Source organism: Cucurbita pepo, chromosome 18 (assembly GCF_057944985.1).
Source record: "Cucurbita pepo subsp. pepo isolate OVF chromosome 18, ASM5794498v1, whole genome shotgun sequence".
Taxonomy (NCBI): Eukaryota; Viridiplantae; Streptophyta; class Magnoliopsida; order Cucurbitales; family Cucurbitaceae; genus Cucurbita; species Cucurbita pepo.
Window position 1 is genome coordinate 12,121,251 of NC_141815.1, and position 17,125 is coordinate 12,138,375.

At 40.2% G+C, this 17,125-nt stretch overlaps 4 protein-coding genes and 1 non-coding gene across 6 annotated transcripts; 2 read left to right on the plus strand and 3 right to left on the minus strand.

The window, feature by feature from the left end:
* The first annotated feature begins 228 nt into the window (after positions 1 to 228).
* On the plus strand, positions 229 to 309 carry TRNAL-AAG (transfer RNA leucine (anticodon AAG)). Its single transcript has one exon. It is a non-coding gene; the product is annotated as a tRNA-Leu (tRNA).
* A 1,147-nt stretch (positions 310 to 1,456) lies between these two features.
* On the plus strand, positions 1,457 to 2,135 carry LOC111780447 (uncharacterized). Its single transcript, XM_023660864.2, has one exon. The coding sequence runs from the start codon at positions 1,550 to 1,552 to the stop codon at positions 2,021 to 2,023; it is 474 nt and encodes a 157-aa protein (XP_023516632.2). The 5' UTR covers positions 1,457 to 1,549; the 3' UTR covers positions 2,024 to 2,135.
* Positions 2,136 to 5,719: 3,584 nt separating this feature from the next.
* On the minus strand, positions 5,720 to 7,944 carry LOC111780023 (acetolactate synthase 3, chloroplastic-like). Its single transcript, XM_023660272.2, has one exon. It carries the CDS (start codon positions 7,895 to 7,897, stop codon positions 5,912 to 5,914), a length of 1,986 nt encoding a protein of 661 aa, XP_023516040.2. The 5' UTR covers positions 7,898 to 7,944; the 3' UTR covers positions 5,720 to 5,911.
* Positions 7,945 to 8,703: 759 nt separating this feature from the next.
* On the minus strand, positions 8,704 to 11,801 carry NF-YC4 (nuclear factor Y, subunit C4). Its single transcript, XM_023661086.2, has 2 exons — positions 10,882 to 11,801; positions 8,704 to 8,922 (listed from the first exon to the last, which is right to left on the minus strand). Exons 1-2 carry the CDS (start codon positions 11,538 to 11,540, stop codon positions 8,919 to 8,921), a joined length of 663 nt encoding a protein of 220 aa, XP_023516854.1. The 5' UTR covers positions 11,541 to 11,801; the 3' UTR covers positions 8,704 to 8,918.
* Positions 11,802 to 12,116: 315 nt separating this feature from the next.
* Positions 12,117 to 16,950, minus strand: LOC111779635 (uncharacterized). 2 transcript variants are annotated; one of them, XM_023659725.2, is made up of 2 exons: positions 16,772 to 16,950; positions 12,117 to 16,079 (listed from the first exon to the last, which is right to left on the minus strand). In XM_023659725.2, the coding sequence occupies exon 2, from the start codon at positions 15,919 to 15,921 to the stop codon at positions 13,411 to 13,413; it is 2,511 nt and encodes an 836-aa protein (XP_023515493.2). In that variant the 5' UTR covers positions 15,922 to 16,079; positions 16,772 to 16,950; the 3' UTR covers positions 12,117 to 13,410. The 2 variants fall into 2 exon arrangements, with proteins under 2 accessions (XP_023515493.2, XP_023515494.2); XM_023659726.2 differs by having other exon boundaries at positions 16,373 to 16,950.
* Between the last annotated feature and the right edge of the window lie 175 nt (positions 16,951 to 17,125).

The following is a 17,125-nucleotide window of genomic DNA, read 5'->3' on the forward strand; positions in this document are numbered from 1 at the left end:
AACATAAAATGGCTTTGAAATTTGAAGCTAACCCAGCATCTCTGCCGGTGACGACAAAGGCATACCAACAATTTCCCCCACTTCCTCCCCTTTCTTGTGGGTCCAAAATGTCTCCTACTTTACTCCTACGTTCTGCTCCTCTTCCATTCCACGTATTCTAATGCTACTGGTTCGCTCAAATAAATTACTTTTTTTATATATACTGAACCTAATCGATTCCTAAAAAACGTGGAGATGGCCGAGTTGGTCTAAGGCGCCAGATTAAGGTTCTGGTCCGAAAGGGTGTGGGTTCAAATCCCACTCTCCACATACTCTCTTTGATTAATGGTTTCTTTTTTTTAATATTTATTTAATTACTTGGGATATTTATTTTTGGGGGCTGTGATGGTTGACGTGTCAAGCGTGTGAGGCCACCAGCCAACGCAAAAAGAAAAAAAAAAAAAAGAAAAAAAAAAGAAAAGACGGGGGACCCACTGAATAAACGTTCCAAGTGGCAAGGTCAGTGAACCCACAATTACGGTCAGTGGTCAGCCTCACTGGGGGCGCCCATTCCCGGTGCGTGGTTTGTTGAGATAGAAAGTGGAGTGAGTGGGTCTTTTTTGTGTTTTGTACTCTGCCCGACATCTTGTTGCCCTACCAATAAAGCTCACCGTATTTCTTATCTCATTAACTCAACCGCCTCCCTAATTCTTCCCGATCTGTTTTTTAAATAAACAAAAATGTTGCAACTCATTAAACGCACGTGGCGCCCTAATTATTATCCCCCACGCCCCCCCTCCGCCTCCATCTACACAATACCTAAAAATAAACTAAAAATTATTTATTAATATTATGATTAGAATATATGGGGTTAATAATCCAATTACGTGATCCGTTATTTCCCCCAAACGGAATTCCTTCCACTCTTCCTAATTTCTCTGACATTTTCTTTTCTCTGTGACCATCATGCCATTCATTCTTGTCCTTATTTCCAGGAATCTCCCTACATTACAAATTTTTTTTCTCTTTTCAAAATAATTATGATATCAATTATTTGACATCTACCTAATCTTTCTTCTACCATCTATTCTCCTTTGATTAGGAAGGATTGACGTTGAATATGTATTCAAATCATTCAAAATAACCATTTTCTAATTTCATTTCTTTTAATATTTGCTTAACTATTTGATGAATTTGCATGTTTTTAATAATCACGGGATAACTTTAGAGTATTAAATTGTAATGTTTTCACGGGGTTATATATATATATATATATATATATATATATATATATATATATATATGTATATATGAAGCATGGTGGTGTTGTATGGGAATGAATGTAAAGAAGACATCCACAATCATGGAAGAGAAACGGGATGGGTAAAACGGTAAATTCAGGAGCCAATTTGTTATATATATATATATATATAGGTGCAAGTTTGTGGCACTTCATTCAGAGAGCCTGTTTCGATTGTCCTCAAGAAACGAAAAAAGAGAGAAAAAAAAAAAAAAAAAGGAAAAAAGAAAAAAGGAAAACCAATCTCCCTTTTTATTTGTATCTTCAGAAATGGAAGATGAAGATCAGAAGGAGTTGCAGCTCCTTCCGACGCCTCACACCATAGCGTCGTCGTCGTCTATGAGGTTCCGGTCGGATCCGTATGAAGCGGGTCCAGGATCGCTGGACCTGCAGCTATCGATAAGCGTGAGGCCAATCCGGCCTACGGCGGAGTGCGTGTTCAAGTACGAGGAGGTGATGAAGCCGGAGGCGGCGGGCTGCGTGGAGGCGGTGAAGTGGCAGGCGGCGGAGCAAATAAGGCTGGCGGCAATGGAAAAGGCGTACGCGGAGAGAGTGAGAGAACTGACGAAGAGGGAGATAGAATTGGCGCAGACGGAATTCGGAAGGGCTCGGCAGATGTGGGAGAGGGCGCGAGAAGAAGTGGAGAAGGCGGAGCGTATGAAAGAGAGAGCCACTCGGCAAATGGACTCTACGTGCATGGAGATCACTTGCCAATCTTGCAGGCAGAGGTTTCGGCCTTGTTAATTAAAATCATAATCATAATTTATCTCATTAATTACCCCCTTATTTTCTTCTCTTCTTCCTCATCCACTTATCATAGCTTAATTATTGAGCCTTGTGCAAGAGTTTCTTTCAATCCTCTGGTCTGTCTTTCTTTCTTTCTTTCTTTCAATCAATCCTTTAAATTCACAAAAAATACACACAAAATATGGGTTATTACTCGGATCATCATCATCATCTTCTTCTTCTTCTTCAACAATCACACAATAAAAACAAAATTCAAAATTTGGAACTAAAATTCCAGAAAAGAGAAAAAAAGGGTTTTGTTTTGGGAATGAAGTTATTAATTTGGACATGGAGTATTTGTTTATGACATAATTTGGAGTTCTGGTAGTGAAGATCGGCATGTATATATTTTATTAGATTGCCTTTTTTGTTTTGTTTTTTATTTTATTTTATTTTTTTTATTTACTGGGAAATCTAGTTTATATTATCACAAATCACACCATCTGACTCATGTATACAAATAATTGAACTCCTGTTCCTGTCTCTTTAATTATATTTTTTTTTTTAATATTCCTTCATATAAATAAAAAGAAAAGAAGATTGTAATGTTTTAGACATAATTATTTAGAGAGTAGATTGTAACATTAATTTTGAGTTCCAATGAGTGGGAAGGTGTGGAGATGTATTTTGAGTAAAGAATGAGGGAACACTTTCCAACCACATACACAGTGTTTGGATGGAAATGCATGCAATTAGGCGATTCACTCATTGTTGATGATATTGTTTTGATTAATAGAATGTGTTAGTATAGTTAAAATGGGTTAAGTAAGGAGAATTAAGAAGGATAAATGAAGGTGGTAGAATAAGGGTTGTAATAGGGAGAGAAGATCCATTAAGTTAAGATGGATAAATAAGGATATAGAGAGGGAGAGAGAAGAGCACTGAAATTGAGAGAGAGAGAGAGAGAGATGAAAAGAAGGAAAGAGTCAAAGGTCAAAAGAGAAAATGTAAGAGAGAAAGAAAGATGTGAATGGAGAGAAAGGAAAAAAAAAAAAAAAAAAAAAAAGAATCAGAACAAAAAGTGAGAAATGGATAGGGAAGAAGAAGACAGGGAGATAGCTGTACCAATTTTGTTTGGAACCCCTTTAACCTTACCGCTCATCCTAACATCCCCACCACTATCGCTGTCTGCACCTCCACATTTCATTTCATCCTTCTAACCCTAACCCTAAATCCACCATACCACCCTTTCCTCCTCCTCCTTCTTCCGCCGTCCACACCGCCGCGATTGCCAATTCAGGTTTCTTTATTATTATTATTATTATTATTATTTATTTTGATGGGCATGTGCAGAAAGGTAGATGAAATGATGAGGGCTTCCCCTCTCCCCCCTTTTTTTTTTTTTTTTTTTTTTTTTTTTTTTTGATTCGTTGATCAAAAGTCAAGTTTAGTTTTGAATTGTGATGGATGGGGTGTCTGTGAAGAAAAAAATAAAAATGGTTAAAAAAGGCACACATTTTGTCAGACTCGCCATGATGCGGAGTAGTAAGAGTTATGTGCAAACATTTATACATCTTATTTCAAACTGTTTGTTAAGATATATATATATATGAAAAGAAAGGAATATAGAGAGAGTTTGATTGATGATCTCCATGGAAGCAGGTGGTGAGAATGGGGGGAAGTGGAGCACCCAATTATTTTGACACAAACTTTCTTTCTCTCTCTCTGGAGGAGGGAGTGGGAAAAAGGAGGAGTAGGACATGGGTTGTCCAAACATCAAACTACTGATTCCATTATGACCAAACCTTAATATTTTTGTCCTTTCGTCTTGTCCATATATGCCTTCCAACTGATTCTCTTTCTCATAACACACTCCCTTGGGTTCATACATGACTTAGCTTGTTTCAACCCACATTCTTCTGCATGTTTAACAAACTGATGCAAATTCATCTACAATTAACAGAGAGAGAGAGAGAGAGAGAGAGAGAGATGCAACTGTGGATGAGAAGATACAAACTTTTATTTATTTATTTTATTTTCCTTAGTTTCAGCCTTTTCGAGAAACATTTTCAGAAGCAGAAGTTCGTACGGTACAGCCAACAGTGATGAATCTGGGTTGGGTTGGGTTGGGTTTGGTTGGACAACAATTATGGATTAAGAGATGCTTCCAAAATTAAACATCAAAATAATTTAACTGTCAGGGAAGGGTTTTTGTTTTTTTATTTTTATTTTATAAAAAAAGTTGTCAGGGGCAGAGAAAGGATGTTGTGGGAGGGTTTGTTTGTTCATAAACCGTGGTGGTGGTGGTGGTGGTGAAGGTGGTGAAGGTCAAGGATGATGGTGAATTTTCTAAATATGACAACCTTTTACCCTTCTCTTTCTAGGTAAGAGAGAGAGAGAGTGGTGAAAGATTTGATGGTGTTGTCGTATCAAAGCCCAATGAAGGGAAGGGAAGGGAAGGGAAGGGAAGAGAAAGGTAGCCTTCATTTGAAGCTAGAAAGTTGAAAATGGGGTATAATGGGGAGTGGGTCTCGGTTTTCGTCTCAAAGTCAAACAACCTTTTAACACACTGTCTACCAGCCCTTTTCATTTGAATAATGGAATTCTAAACCTCTTTCTTCTCTCCCTCTTTCCTTCATGCTTACCTTTTTCTCTGTTGCTCAATCTTTACCAACCAAGACAACATCCTGACTCTACCTTTACTTCATGGATGTAGTCTCTCTCTCTCTCTCTCTCTCTCTCTCTCTCTCTCTCACACACACACACACACATGCTGCTTCGGCTGCTTCAACCTTGATCCATGTCCTGTTTTGTGAGGTCTTGTATCGGTTGGAGGGGAACAACGCATTTCTCACAATGCTGTGAATTGTGTGGCTGATGACAATACGTAACGAGCCATACGGGGACGGTATCTATTAGCGGTGTACTTGGACTGTTACACATGATATAAGAGCAAGAGGGCGGTGTGCTAGCGAGGATGCTCGCTCCCAAAGAGGGTGGATTGTGAGATCGCACATCGGGTGGAGAGAGGAACAAAGTATTCCTTAGGTGTGAAACCAGCAAGACACTGGGCGGTATGTCAGGATGTTGGCTCCTAAGGGGGTGGATTAGGGGAACGACACATTCTTTATAAGAGTGAAAACCCTCCAAAGGGGAATTGATTGTGAGACCTCACATTGGGTGGAGAAAGAAACGAAACACTTTATGTGGAGAAAGAAACGAAACATTTTTTATAAAGGTGTGGAAACCCTCCCAAGGGGGTAGATTGTGAGATCCTCCATTGAGTAGAGAGGAGAACGAAACATTCTTTCTAAGAGTGTGGAAACCCTCCCAAGGGAGATGGACCGTGAGATCCCATATCGGGTGGAGAGGAGATGAAACATTCTTTCTCAAGTTTCTCAAGGTATGCAACTCTCCGAGTGATCCCACATTAGGTGGAAAGGGAACCAACAAGACACTAGGCGGTGTGCTATCGAGGACAGTGGATTGTGAGATACCACATCGGGTGTGTGGAGAGAAGAACAAAACATCACATTTGCTAATGGGACCCTTGTGTGTAAGAATAAGAATACCTTGTGTGTGTGTGTGTAAGAAAAATGCAGGAGTTTCTTACGAGTTTGCTACCATATAGCATTTGGCAACTGCAGTATTCCGTGGTTACAGCATTTGGCGACAATCTTTTATTGTATTGAATACCAAAATTCAAAACTAGGGTTCGGCAACAAAGCATAAATTAGGGAGAAGGAACTCTTACAACAACAACAACAACAACATTGTTTCTAAGACAAAGCGCAACAAGAAGAAGCTAACAAAACAAACTAAAATGAGACGGAACAATAATGTACATATGGGGGAGAGAACGTAATCTGGTGGCGTGACAAGGATGATCATATATTATTCATATTATTAGTATGAGCATCTTCCATCTCCCTCTGTGATCACATCTTTGAAAGCACCACCACTGGGAATCATCGGCAGCACATGCTCCTGATGTGGTACGATCACATCCAACAGGTAAGGCCCTTCCGTCTCCAGCATCTTCTTCATCGCTGCTCTTAACTCCGCCCTCTTCGTCACACGTGCCGCCGGGATCCCGCATCCCTCTGCAAACTTCAACATGTTGGGGAATATCTCAGATTCGTTTGATGGGTCTCCCAGGTATGTATGAGCTCTGTTGGCTTTGTAGAACCGATCCTCCCACTGCACAACCATGCCCAGATGCTGGTTGTTCAGCAGCAGGATCTTCACGGGAAGTTTCTCAACACTGATTGTTGCCAGTTCTTGGACATTCATCATGAAACTCCCATCCCCGTCGATGTCAACGACTATCGCGCCCGGATTTGCTACTGCTGCCCCCATCGCTGCAGGCAGTCCAAAGCCCATTGCACCTAACCCGCCAGAGGTTAACCACTGGCGTGGCTTCTTGTACTTGTAGAACTGAGCTGCCCACATCTGATGCTGCCCCACCCCTGTGCTTACGATGGCCTCGCCATTGGTTAGCTCATCAAGAACTTGAATTGCATACTGTGGAGGAATGGCCTCATCAAATGTCTTGAAAGTCAATGGATACTTCGATTTCTGCTCATTCAGCTCCTCTCTCCACGCAGAGAATTCAAAGTGAGGCTTCTCAACCTTCTCAAGTAAACAATTCATTCCCTGCAAGGCCAACTTCACATCGCCACAGACCGATACATGGGGCTGCTTGTTCTTCCCAATCTCGGCAGAATCGATATCGATATGAACAATCTTCGCACGGCTTGCAAAGGCCTCAAGTTTCCCTGTCACACGGTCATCAAATCTCACTCCAAATGCAAGCAACAGGTCCGCTTTATCCACAGCATAGTTGGCATAAACTGTCCCGTGCATTCCCAGCATTTGCAGAGACAAGTCATCGGAGCAAGGAAAAGCCCCAAGACCCATCAGAGTGCTGGCCACTGGAATCCCGGTCAGCTCGACAAACCGCCGCAGCTCCTCTGACGAATTCAAACACCCTCCACCCACGTAAAGAACAGGCTTCTTAGATTCAGAGATTAATCGCACAATTTGTTCCAAATGCGAATCAATGGGAGGCTTAGGTAACCTAGACAAGTAACCAGGTAATTTCATTGGCTGATTCCAATTAGGAATCGCGAGCTGTTGCTGAACGTCTTTGGGAATATCAATAAGAACAGGACCAGGACGACCAGAAATTGCGAGAAAAAATGCCTCGCTCACAATCCTAGGAATGTCATCTACATCAAGAACCAGATAATTGTGCTTTGTAATAGAGCGTGTTACCTCTACGATGGGAGTTTCCTGAAACGCATCGGTACCGATCATTCTCCTCGGAACTTGCCCTGTAATGGCCACCAACGGAACGCTGTCGAGGAGGGCATCGGCAAGGCCGCTGACCAGATTGGTGGCGCCGGGGCCGGAAGTTGCAATGCAAACGCCTGGAAGGCCAGAGGAGCGAGCGTAACCCTCGGCGGCGAATACCCCGCCCTGTTCGTGGCGAGGGAGAACGTTACGGATGGACGAAGAGCGCGTGAGGGCCTGATGGATCTCCATGGACGCGCCGCCGGGGTAAGCAAAGACATCGGTGACGCCTTGGCGCTCGAGAGCCTCGACGAGGATATCCGCGCCTTTTCTGGGTTCATCAGCGGCGAATCGAGAGACGAAAATCTCAGGAGTGGGGATGGTGGAAGTGTCGACAGCAAGGGCGGAGGCTGTGGTGGAGGAAGGTTTTGGGGAAGGATTTGAGAGAGAGCTGCTGCAGATGCGAAGAGGACGGCGAAAAATGGGATTGCGAGGAAGAGGGGAAAATGAAAGATCGAATCTGGAGAAGGGTTTAGGAAGAATAAAGGAGGAGGATTTGGAGGCGCAGGGAGATGTAGCCGCCGCCATTGATGACATGGTGAAGGATGAGGCGATGAGGGATCAAGCAGCAGGGAATTGGTGTATGAAGTAGTGGTTCGCAATGATCTTGGAATTTATATTTATTATTTAACCAGCTATTATTACCGCTGGATATCCCTGGATTCCCACAAATTAAGTTCCCCTTTCATTTAATTTTTTTTTTTTTTTTTAATTTCTTAAATATTTGAATTTTAATTCTGTGTTAAACTAAAAAATAAAAAAATTAAAAAAATTAAAAAAAAAAAAAAACAATAGTAGAAGAAAGTGATAACAAAAGTAGAGTTTATAAACTTAATTTTAAATAAATAAAATAATAAAACAAATAATCCCAAGTGTAAGCAAGACAACTAAAAAACAAAGATATGATTTCAGTCCTCCTTTGGTCTCTTTTCCTTCACTCCCTTTTCTTGTTTATCTTTTTTGTCTCTATCAAGGGTTTACAACAGAGCCATTTTTAACACTAATGTATGTACTACATACAAAGAGCCATTTTTAACACTAATGTATGTACTACAAAAATTAGATTCATTGATGTCACATGAATAGTGATTTACACCTTCATAAATGTCATTTGAAGAAGTACCATTTTACGTGATCTTTCAATCACGCTTTATACATAGACTAAGTTATAGAAAACATTTTATAGATTGCTTTTACATAGACTATTGTTATAGATTCAAGAAGACTTGCCCTTTTCACTATCAGTTTGAGTTTGTTTAGTCTACATAACATGTCCTAACGTATAAAAAAGGAGTCCAACCGAATCCCACACAACGCTCCTTAGGTCAACAAGGTAAAAAAAGTTGATCTTAACCAAATTGATATCAGCAATTTAAGAAAAGTAATGTCAATTCCACGACATCTAGTAAAAGTTTTTACAAGTTTCTAAGGGTAACCACGTTCGAAAAGAAGGAAACATAAAAGAAAAATACACTTAGTTTTACGCCCTGGATAGCATCAGCAAAACGCATCATTTTTTCATTGGCACCACACGGCAGATCATCTACACAAGAATTGCTTAACTGCAGGGGAAACGAACATCAGAATCAGAACCCTCTTCTTCAAGATGGAAAAGCTAAGAATGACAAACAAGTTGGGATATAATTTTGAATATCAACTTCCATACAAATTTTTGACACCTTTCCTTCAGTATTTGGATGTACACGCCAATTTATTTTCAAATATCTTTGATGAACAGTTAATGTGATGATATGTGTGTGTGTTTAAGAGGTTATCACCGAGTGGACATAAGTGTAGCTGAAAGGAAGCTTCTGGGCCTAATAATTAAATCTCACAAGTCACACCTCTAGTCACAAATGCCTTCCACGTCTGTACTAATCTCAGCAAGGGAAGATGGAAGATGTACTGAAATTTATTTTCAACACGGAGTGCTTCTCAAATATATTCAGCATCATAAACAAACTTTTGAAGTTTCCATCATCATACGATCAAACAAGAACAGTATCTTCCATTGAATTGGGGGCAACTAAAAGTTGGACCATCCTTGCCTATTTCTAATACTTTAAGCAAGCTAGCTACCACCCCTGTTTTGGAGCCTACTAAGAGCATCTATCTCATCCATTTCTCACCAAAATCTTCTAGCTGAAGGATGTTAAGAAGAAAATTAAAATCTAAAAGATACCAATCCTTGTACTAACCTGTGATATTCTAAAAAAACAACCTTTGTCAAGATGTAATTTCACCATCTAACCCTTCTTTCTTCTTCTTACGTCTTCAATTACCTCATTAGTGATTAGAATAGTGTTGTAATTAGTGATTAGGTCACAGTCCACACCTTGGAGACTTCAACATAGTCCTCTTTTATTCAACACCTTCTCAAACCACAAGCAGCCATCCTCATTCCTAATTGGATGTATTTTTATGAAGAATTGTGATTAGTAGGAGGGAGCACTAAATCATTGAACAATTCTTTAACCAATCTACTAAGAAGTGTCCAACACAACCTTTTGACCCCGTGCAGGTGCATTTCTTCGCTAAGGAATGGTATCTATAACACTAATACCAACACCCTCATCCATCCTTATGCAAGGACGTTCATTTTCAAATTATCTCTTCCAACTGTTTTTATTGCACTGACACCTTATGGAAACATGGATATAACTTGGGAGTTGAAAGACATTTTTACTTTCTCTATGAGGTAGTAAGTTCAAATTTCCACCTTTAATATTCTCATATAGTAAAATCTGTCATCATACAGCATTGAATAGTCATAAGTGGTGAACGAATTAATAACCATGAGATGTGCTTAAAAGGGTTTTTTTTTTTTATTGTTATAGAATCAACTGATTGAATCCAAAGGCTTTCACAACCATCCTCAACCATTGCTGTTACTATCGATTTCAAACTTTTGTTTCATTAAGAGACAGAAAGAGATCTTCATTACGTGAAAAAAAGAAGATATAAAAGAAGGGTGAGTGATAAGAAATCAACCAAGTCAAGAGGGTTACAAAAATTCCTCCAATTGGCATTAATAAAAAGGAAAGCTACTGATATTGATAATTGATGGGCGATTCATATAGACATGAGAGGGAGGAAAGTAAGATAACCTGTCAAGCAAAGGCCAAAGGATAAGGTTTCTTTTAAAACATTTAATTAGATTCATCAAAAAGAGAGAAAAGATTACAAAAGTTATTAGACAGCAAAACCCAAAATGAGGCTTTAAACCCAACAGCACCAAAGAGACAAAATCCTATAAAATCCTGAAAATTACTCAACAAATCAGAGCACATTCTTGTTGGGGGATTACTCAGTAAGGAAAGAGGAAAAGGGCAACAATCCCAACATGCAATCTCTCGATAAAGAAGACGTAAATGTGAAATCAGTAAAAACATGAAAACGAAAGAATTCAATTCAGCTTGATCATGGCACAGATCAGGATGGAACACAAGACAACGCTTAAAGACGTATTCTTAAATTGTGCATTACTAATTCAAATGACACAAATAACCATAAACACCTACCTCTGACCATCAAGATTGCCCTGCCCGCTGCTGCCCCCACTCGCGTAAGAACCATCCTCTGCGGCCGGCTGCCACACCGATTGCCACGCCTGCGACGGCGGCTGAGCGTAGACTCCGGTGGGATCCATTGCTGGTCTCCCAATCATCATCCCCCCAGGGGGCCCTGCCGGTTGGCCCATAGGCGGATAATAGTACGGCACTCCACTGGCAGTGGCTCCAACCATGCCACCCAACCCAGCCTCGTCCTTGATCTCATCCCTAGGCACAATATCAACCAAGAAATCAAAGATATCGGTCCTCGTGATGGCCGCTGCAATATCATTCTTCTGCAATGTCCGCCTCTTATTCTCTTCCGCGTGGAGCCATGACCTAATCGTGAGTTCAAGAATGAAGAGCTCGCACGCCTTGGCGAACAAAATGGGTGCCTCAGCGGATATCATACGCACGTCCTCATCGGCTTTCATGATCTTCTTAATGCGGGCCAAAGGAAGCTGATGGTTTTTAAAGTCATTAACCTGTTCGATTTCTTGACGCTGAAAGGACCAGAACATCTGAAGCTGCTGCTGCTGCTGCTGAAGGAGGTGGTGTAAGGGAGGGGCCGGAACAGGGGCCTGAGGAGGAGGGTAAGGGGAGGATTGGGCTTGGTTGTTGCTCTCCATCGGCCGACGAGGGCGGCAGTTCCAGAAGGGCTTGGCCAAATGCAGCAGGGGATTTAATGGGAGGATGGTGGGATCTAGTGAGGAGAAGATTTGAGAAAGTGATTTGGGGGAGGAGAGGGGTTTAAAAAAGGGAGAAATCTTGAAGTGGCGGAGAAGGAAGAAAGAAAGAACTCCCAAAAGAGTTGAGAATTGAGATAAGGAAACAAACAGGCTTTGAGTCAGAGGATTCGTTTCCCTGCCTCCACCCTCCACCCTCCACCCCTGCGTTATAAACATTTCATCTCCCCTAATTTCTTTCTTTTTCAATATAATTATTTAATTAATCTTTTTTTTTTTTTTTTTTATATAATTAATCACAGGATTTTTTCTTCTTTCCTTTTTGAGTACAAATATGAAATATGGAATTCTGAAACCTAATTTGATGGCATACAAAAGAGTTGAGATTAATTCAGACCAAAATTTGTTCTAAAACTTTTATTGCAAAACAAGAACAATGCTTTTTTCCTTTTCCTGATTTTATTAAAGCGATTCAGAATTTTTCTTTTTTCTTTTTTCTTTTCTTAAAAAAAAAAGAAAAAGAAAAAGTGTTGAGCCCCCAAAAGCCCCGAAGAAGTTTCTGCAAGAAGCTGTACAAGTTGTCCAATGGCCAAAAGTAGGTTTGGCATTGCGGCAGACAATGCCTTTTCTTTAACCACATGCCCACTCACTTCTTTCTCTCTATTTCCCTCTTTATTTCCAAACCACTTCTCTTGTATTTCAGTATCAGCACACAAACACTTCAACGCAATAAAACAACCATCCATTATTCAGTGCCCTTTATAATCTATCTTCTAGATTCCTTAATTTGTTTTCTAGAAAGCTCAAAGAATGAACTGTTGCTGTTCAACAAAATTTCACACATATTAATTCAGTCAGTCAAAGTGCGTACCCAGTTGTTGATGCTTTGGAAAGCACACCACATATTATCCGCCCTTCATTTTCCTGCAACGTTAAATGAACACAAGAGAATAAAAGAATGTACCTCTTCCATAATTTATGAGTGTAAGGGCTTCACATTTAGCCTTCTTCTTTCAACAGATCAGATTTGGATTCTTCCAGTCAAACACACTGTGAGATTGTGAAATCTATTTCAATCTCCTCAAACAGATCATCATATATATTCCATTCCCTACTACCCCATCACACAAAAAACATATGAGAGGCAACAATCAAAATGGAACTATAAACAGCTTTCCATAATTAACATATATTCCTTTTCTCTTCGGATCATTTGACTTTGAGTTGCATTCTCTGTAGGCAGCCAAGCAAGGAAGCAAGAATTTGTAAAGGAAATCAAGAGCCATGCACCATCCAGATATATGTATATCCAACAACTCAGATTTGCACGAACTGGATTTATCATTAAAAAGAGTGAATATTGTACTGGGTCATAATGGGTCTCGAATGTACAAGTAAAAGTAATTACATCTTTTGGAGCAAACAGTTAAATTAGCCTATCAATCTGGAGCTACGATGCCATATACCATGTGGTCCATCAAAGCCAAAGGAAACTGCCTTTTCCAACACTCTCCGAGCTCCCCACAGAACTGAAACTGAAATTAGTATTGAGGGTGTCAAAAACTGACAAAATTGTATAGCCCAAACAGTGCAGAGAGAGTAAAGCTAGACTAAAGAAATACTTCTCCGCATGTATCGCCAATTAATATCTCTCACGGTCGAGGAGACGAATGAAATGAACAAAATAAAATCAAAACAAGGTTTAGGCTGGAGGATTGGTGCTTAGAAGCTGAACTGTGTATGGCCCTGTGCTGCTGCTATCCTCATGTCTATATGGTATATGTTCATCTGAGAACAACTTCTCAAAAGTTTTCTAATGTGCTGATAACTCGCCACCAATTGCCACTTTTCCCCGGAACCGCTTCCGGCTATACACCATCATCTTTTGAACTTTTGTCTTATTTCCATTATGCATCATCAGTTTATCCTTAACTTTAAGATCTTTCATAGTCGTTTCTACATTATTCTCAAGGTTTGCTACTTTAGCAGTTTTTGTATCCTCAAGTGGATGTCCATCCGTAGCTTGTTCAGCGCTCTGAATCGCTTCTTCTAGTTCTATTTCAGCTTCCTTGGCAACTTGAAGAAGTTCCAAAGGCGTTGCAGCAGGATCGAGCTCCCAGCAACCAGAAGGAGCATTTTGACCTTCAAGACCAGTAAGCAAGCACGAAGGTACCTGGTGAGAAAATCGAAACATTTCTTCCCTGGGAATATTCTGGATCTTTGATGGATCAATATGCTGCTGAAACACAGTCTTGAATCCAACAACCTTAACTAATGGAACAACAGCAACCCCTCTGTCTTCATTGTAATCCTCAAGGACTTCCACCATGTCATATTTGTGAATAACATCGTCTGGGGTAAGCTCATTCCAATCAGGAGACCAATTCCTATATAGCGCCCACACATCTCCTTTACTAGGAAATATTCTAATAGCTCCTCTCTTGCCTTTTACCTGCTTAACCTTGTGTGAGAACGAATTGAGAGAGCCATAATCTTCATGCTTACCGATCCAGAAATCCCCACTTGTCTTCGGAAATCCACAACCAATCCAGTTCAATGGGGCCAGTTCAGTGTTACTTTTGGAATTAAGCCAACTGATTCTCATTTTGAATGGTTTTAACGATATAACTTTACGAACCATGGCATAATATCGGGGCATACCATCATCATCGTCATAAACAGCCCAAACCTGATTACTACCAAACGATTTTTCTGCACGATCCTTGTCAAAATCGTGAAAATCTGGATCAGGAACACTCATGGAGAAAGATTCAGAAGCCTTGGTGTCTGGACGCTCGCCAGAACTTGGAGGTAAAGGACATTTGGTCCGCAATTCATCTTTACGACACACAGTATTCAAATATTTACTGGATTTCATACCATTTAGAACAACACTTTTCCCCTCTTTCTCTTCAACAAGATCCTTGTTAGAATTCTCTGTCTTTTGCAAAATAGTCGATGACACGTCTGCCTTCCATTCATTAAGCTTCTTGTGGATTTCATTCCTAGCCTTCCCCATCAACATCTGTCGCAATTCCAGCTGGGAAAGCTCCCTTGTATTATTAGCAGATCTGAATTTTCCAGTGATTGACCTTCTTCCTTCAAAGCTATATTTTTGGGACCCGCTACTCTCCTTTATAATCCCTCCATTTTCTATTTCCATTTTTTTAAGAAAGTCTCTGATATTACCTGACATTTTATGCCCTGTTATGCGTCTTTTTTTCTTTGGTCTATCTCCTTTGTGTGCAGAACAGGCACTGTCATTGCAGGATGTAGAGGCAAAACCACCATCCCCTTTGTCGGGAGCACGATCTTCTCTCAGAGAAGACTCCACTTCCTTAGCTGCCAATTTGCCATCTTTATGCCCCATATTCATCTTTGGAGATGATGGTTTGAAGAAACTAAAAGCTTTAGCTGCTGAAGAAGCTGATGTTTTCCTACTTTCAGCTGCTCTGTGCTTACATGATGTACCAGACTGAAAAGATTTACGCATGGAATTGGTACTACTATATCCTGCTGCGTCCACACCTCTAGGAGAAAACTCTGTCTTTTCCACACTAAATGATTTCTTGAAATGGCTGTATGCACTGGAAGCCTGTTGCTGAATGTTGAAAGTCCGTGGAGAGGATGACGGATTCAGATTGAACGGTGGTGATGGGTTCTCAACGGCCAAAAAGGATATGCAGCAGTTAGGACAAACAAGATTATGATTAAGATAAGATCTGAGATACTCAAAATGCACCTTGCATGAATTGCAAATTGTCCAAAACGTGGGTTTCACTGGATGAGAAGCTGGAGCAGTAAGGACCTCATCATCACTTCTCCAATGCCATCTATTCGAATTATGATCGGGGGAGAGATTATGGAAACCATTCCGAACAATTGGAAGTGATGACCTAATTTCAGTGGACTTCATAGCCATACCTCTTATATTCCGCTTTTGGTCAAATGCTTCTCTTTTGGTTTTGTCAGACAACAAGCTCCAAGCTTCAGATACAATTTTAAAAGCCCCATCTGCACCAATTGATTTGTTTTTGTCAGGATGAAGAATGAGTGCCAGATTTCTATAATGTTTCCTAATGGTTTCTTCATCAGCCAATGGATCCACACCAAGGACCCTGTACCAATCAATGCATCCATCAATTCTTTTCTCCGCGGACAAGTAAACATTCAGATTTGCAATAAATTGTGGAAGACCATCGAGGCTTGGATACAAGCTGTGAGCCCTCAAGGCAAATTTAACTGCGGCCGCAATGTCCATCTCTGCGAACTTTTTCTCAGCAATCTGCTTGGCCTTAGAGGCATCATCCTTATTGCAATCCATCCCCTCAATACTGAAATCCTGCTAATGATGAGTACTTGACTATCCTTCTACTTTTCTGGAAGTGCTAGCATAATCGAATCAACGTGATTGCTCTCCAATGTAAATTCACCAATATCCTTGGATAGACCATCAAGAAATAACCCAAAACCTTGAAAGCCCTAAAAGCAGAAAAGGAATAAAGGAAAATACTTAGATAGACAGAGTAGGCGACACAAAATTCATGCCAAAATTTATGAAATTTATTGACTGGAGCAATTAACAGCTTCACTCGAGAGTTATAAATGTAAAAATATCAATGAATGTTTTGCCTAATCCATCAAATCCATTTTCTACCCCACCAGAGATCTATGATAGTCAATCAGATCCAAGAATTTCATAACGAGAAAACTCAACAATGAAGTAAAAAAAAAACAGCAAAACATAGGAAAAACAACGCAATAGTGGAACCTACATTCTTCATCAGAATGTACCAGAAGAAGCATGCTACAGTTCTTAAAGAGTTAATCATTATCCTATTAGAGGCACAGTCTCATTCCCATACACTTCCACATATGCTGAACAACAAGAAGGAGCGTTAGAGAGAATGAAATTAAGAAAGATAGAGAAAGCCCTTTTCACATTCGAACCTCACCCCCTCCACGGGAAACAATAACGAAACAAAATCAATCGAAGAAAAGTTTGGGCAGTTGGTTACGGTATCAGAGAGTTTCATATATACCGATTTTCAGTAACCCTGGCAAAAACCCTACATTTTTCTATCCGATTGAAGTAGAATCTAATAACAATGGCGACGGATCATATTCCTGAAATGGCAGAAAGCGAAGGTATGTAAGGAAAGATTATAACGTACGGCAAATCCCTTTTGTGAGATGTGAATCGCCGGAAAGCATTGAAGAATCTGGATAACAATTTTGTCGATGAAAACTGTCTGCCACCCCGCTTTGAATGTGGAAAAAAAAAGGGAAAATAAATCCCAATTCAGATGGCACCAAGTGAAAATATTTCCCCAGCCTGCAGAAAATTGGGTATTTGCATGGCTAATATATATAGCAACTCAGTTTTCGTAGTAATTTTCCTAGTAATTTTCCTAGTCTTTTAAATATTTTTTTGCTAATGCTTATAAAATTGACCTAACTATTTTTCACATGCGGTTAATACCCTAACTACGGTTATTTTTCTTTAACTCTGGTTATTGGGGTTGCAA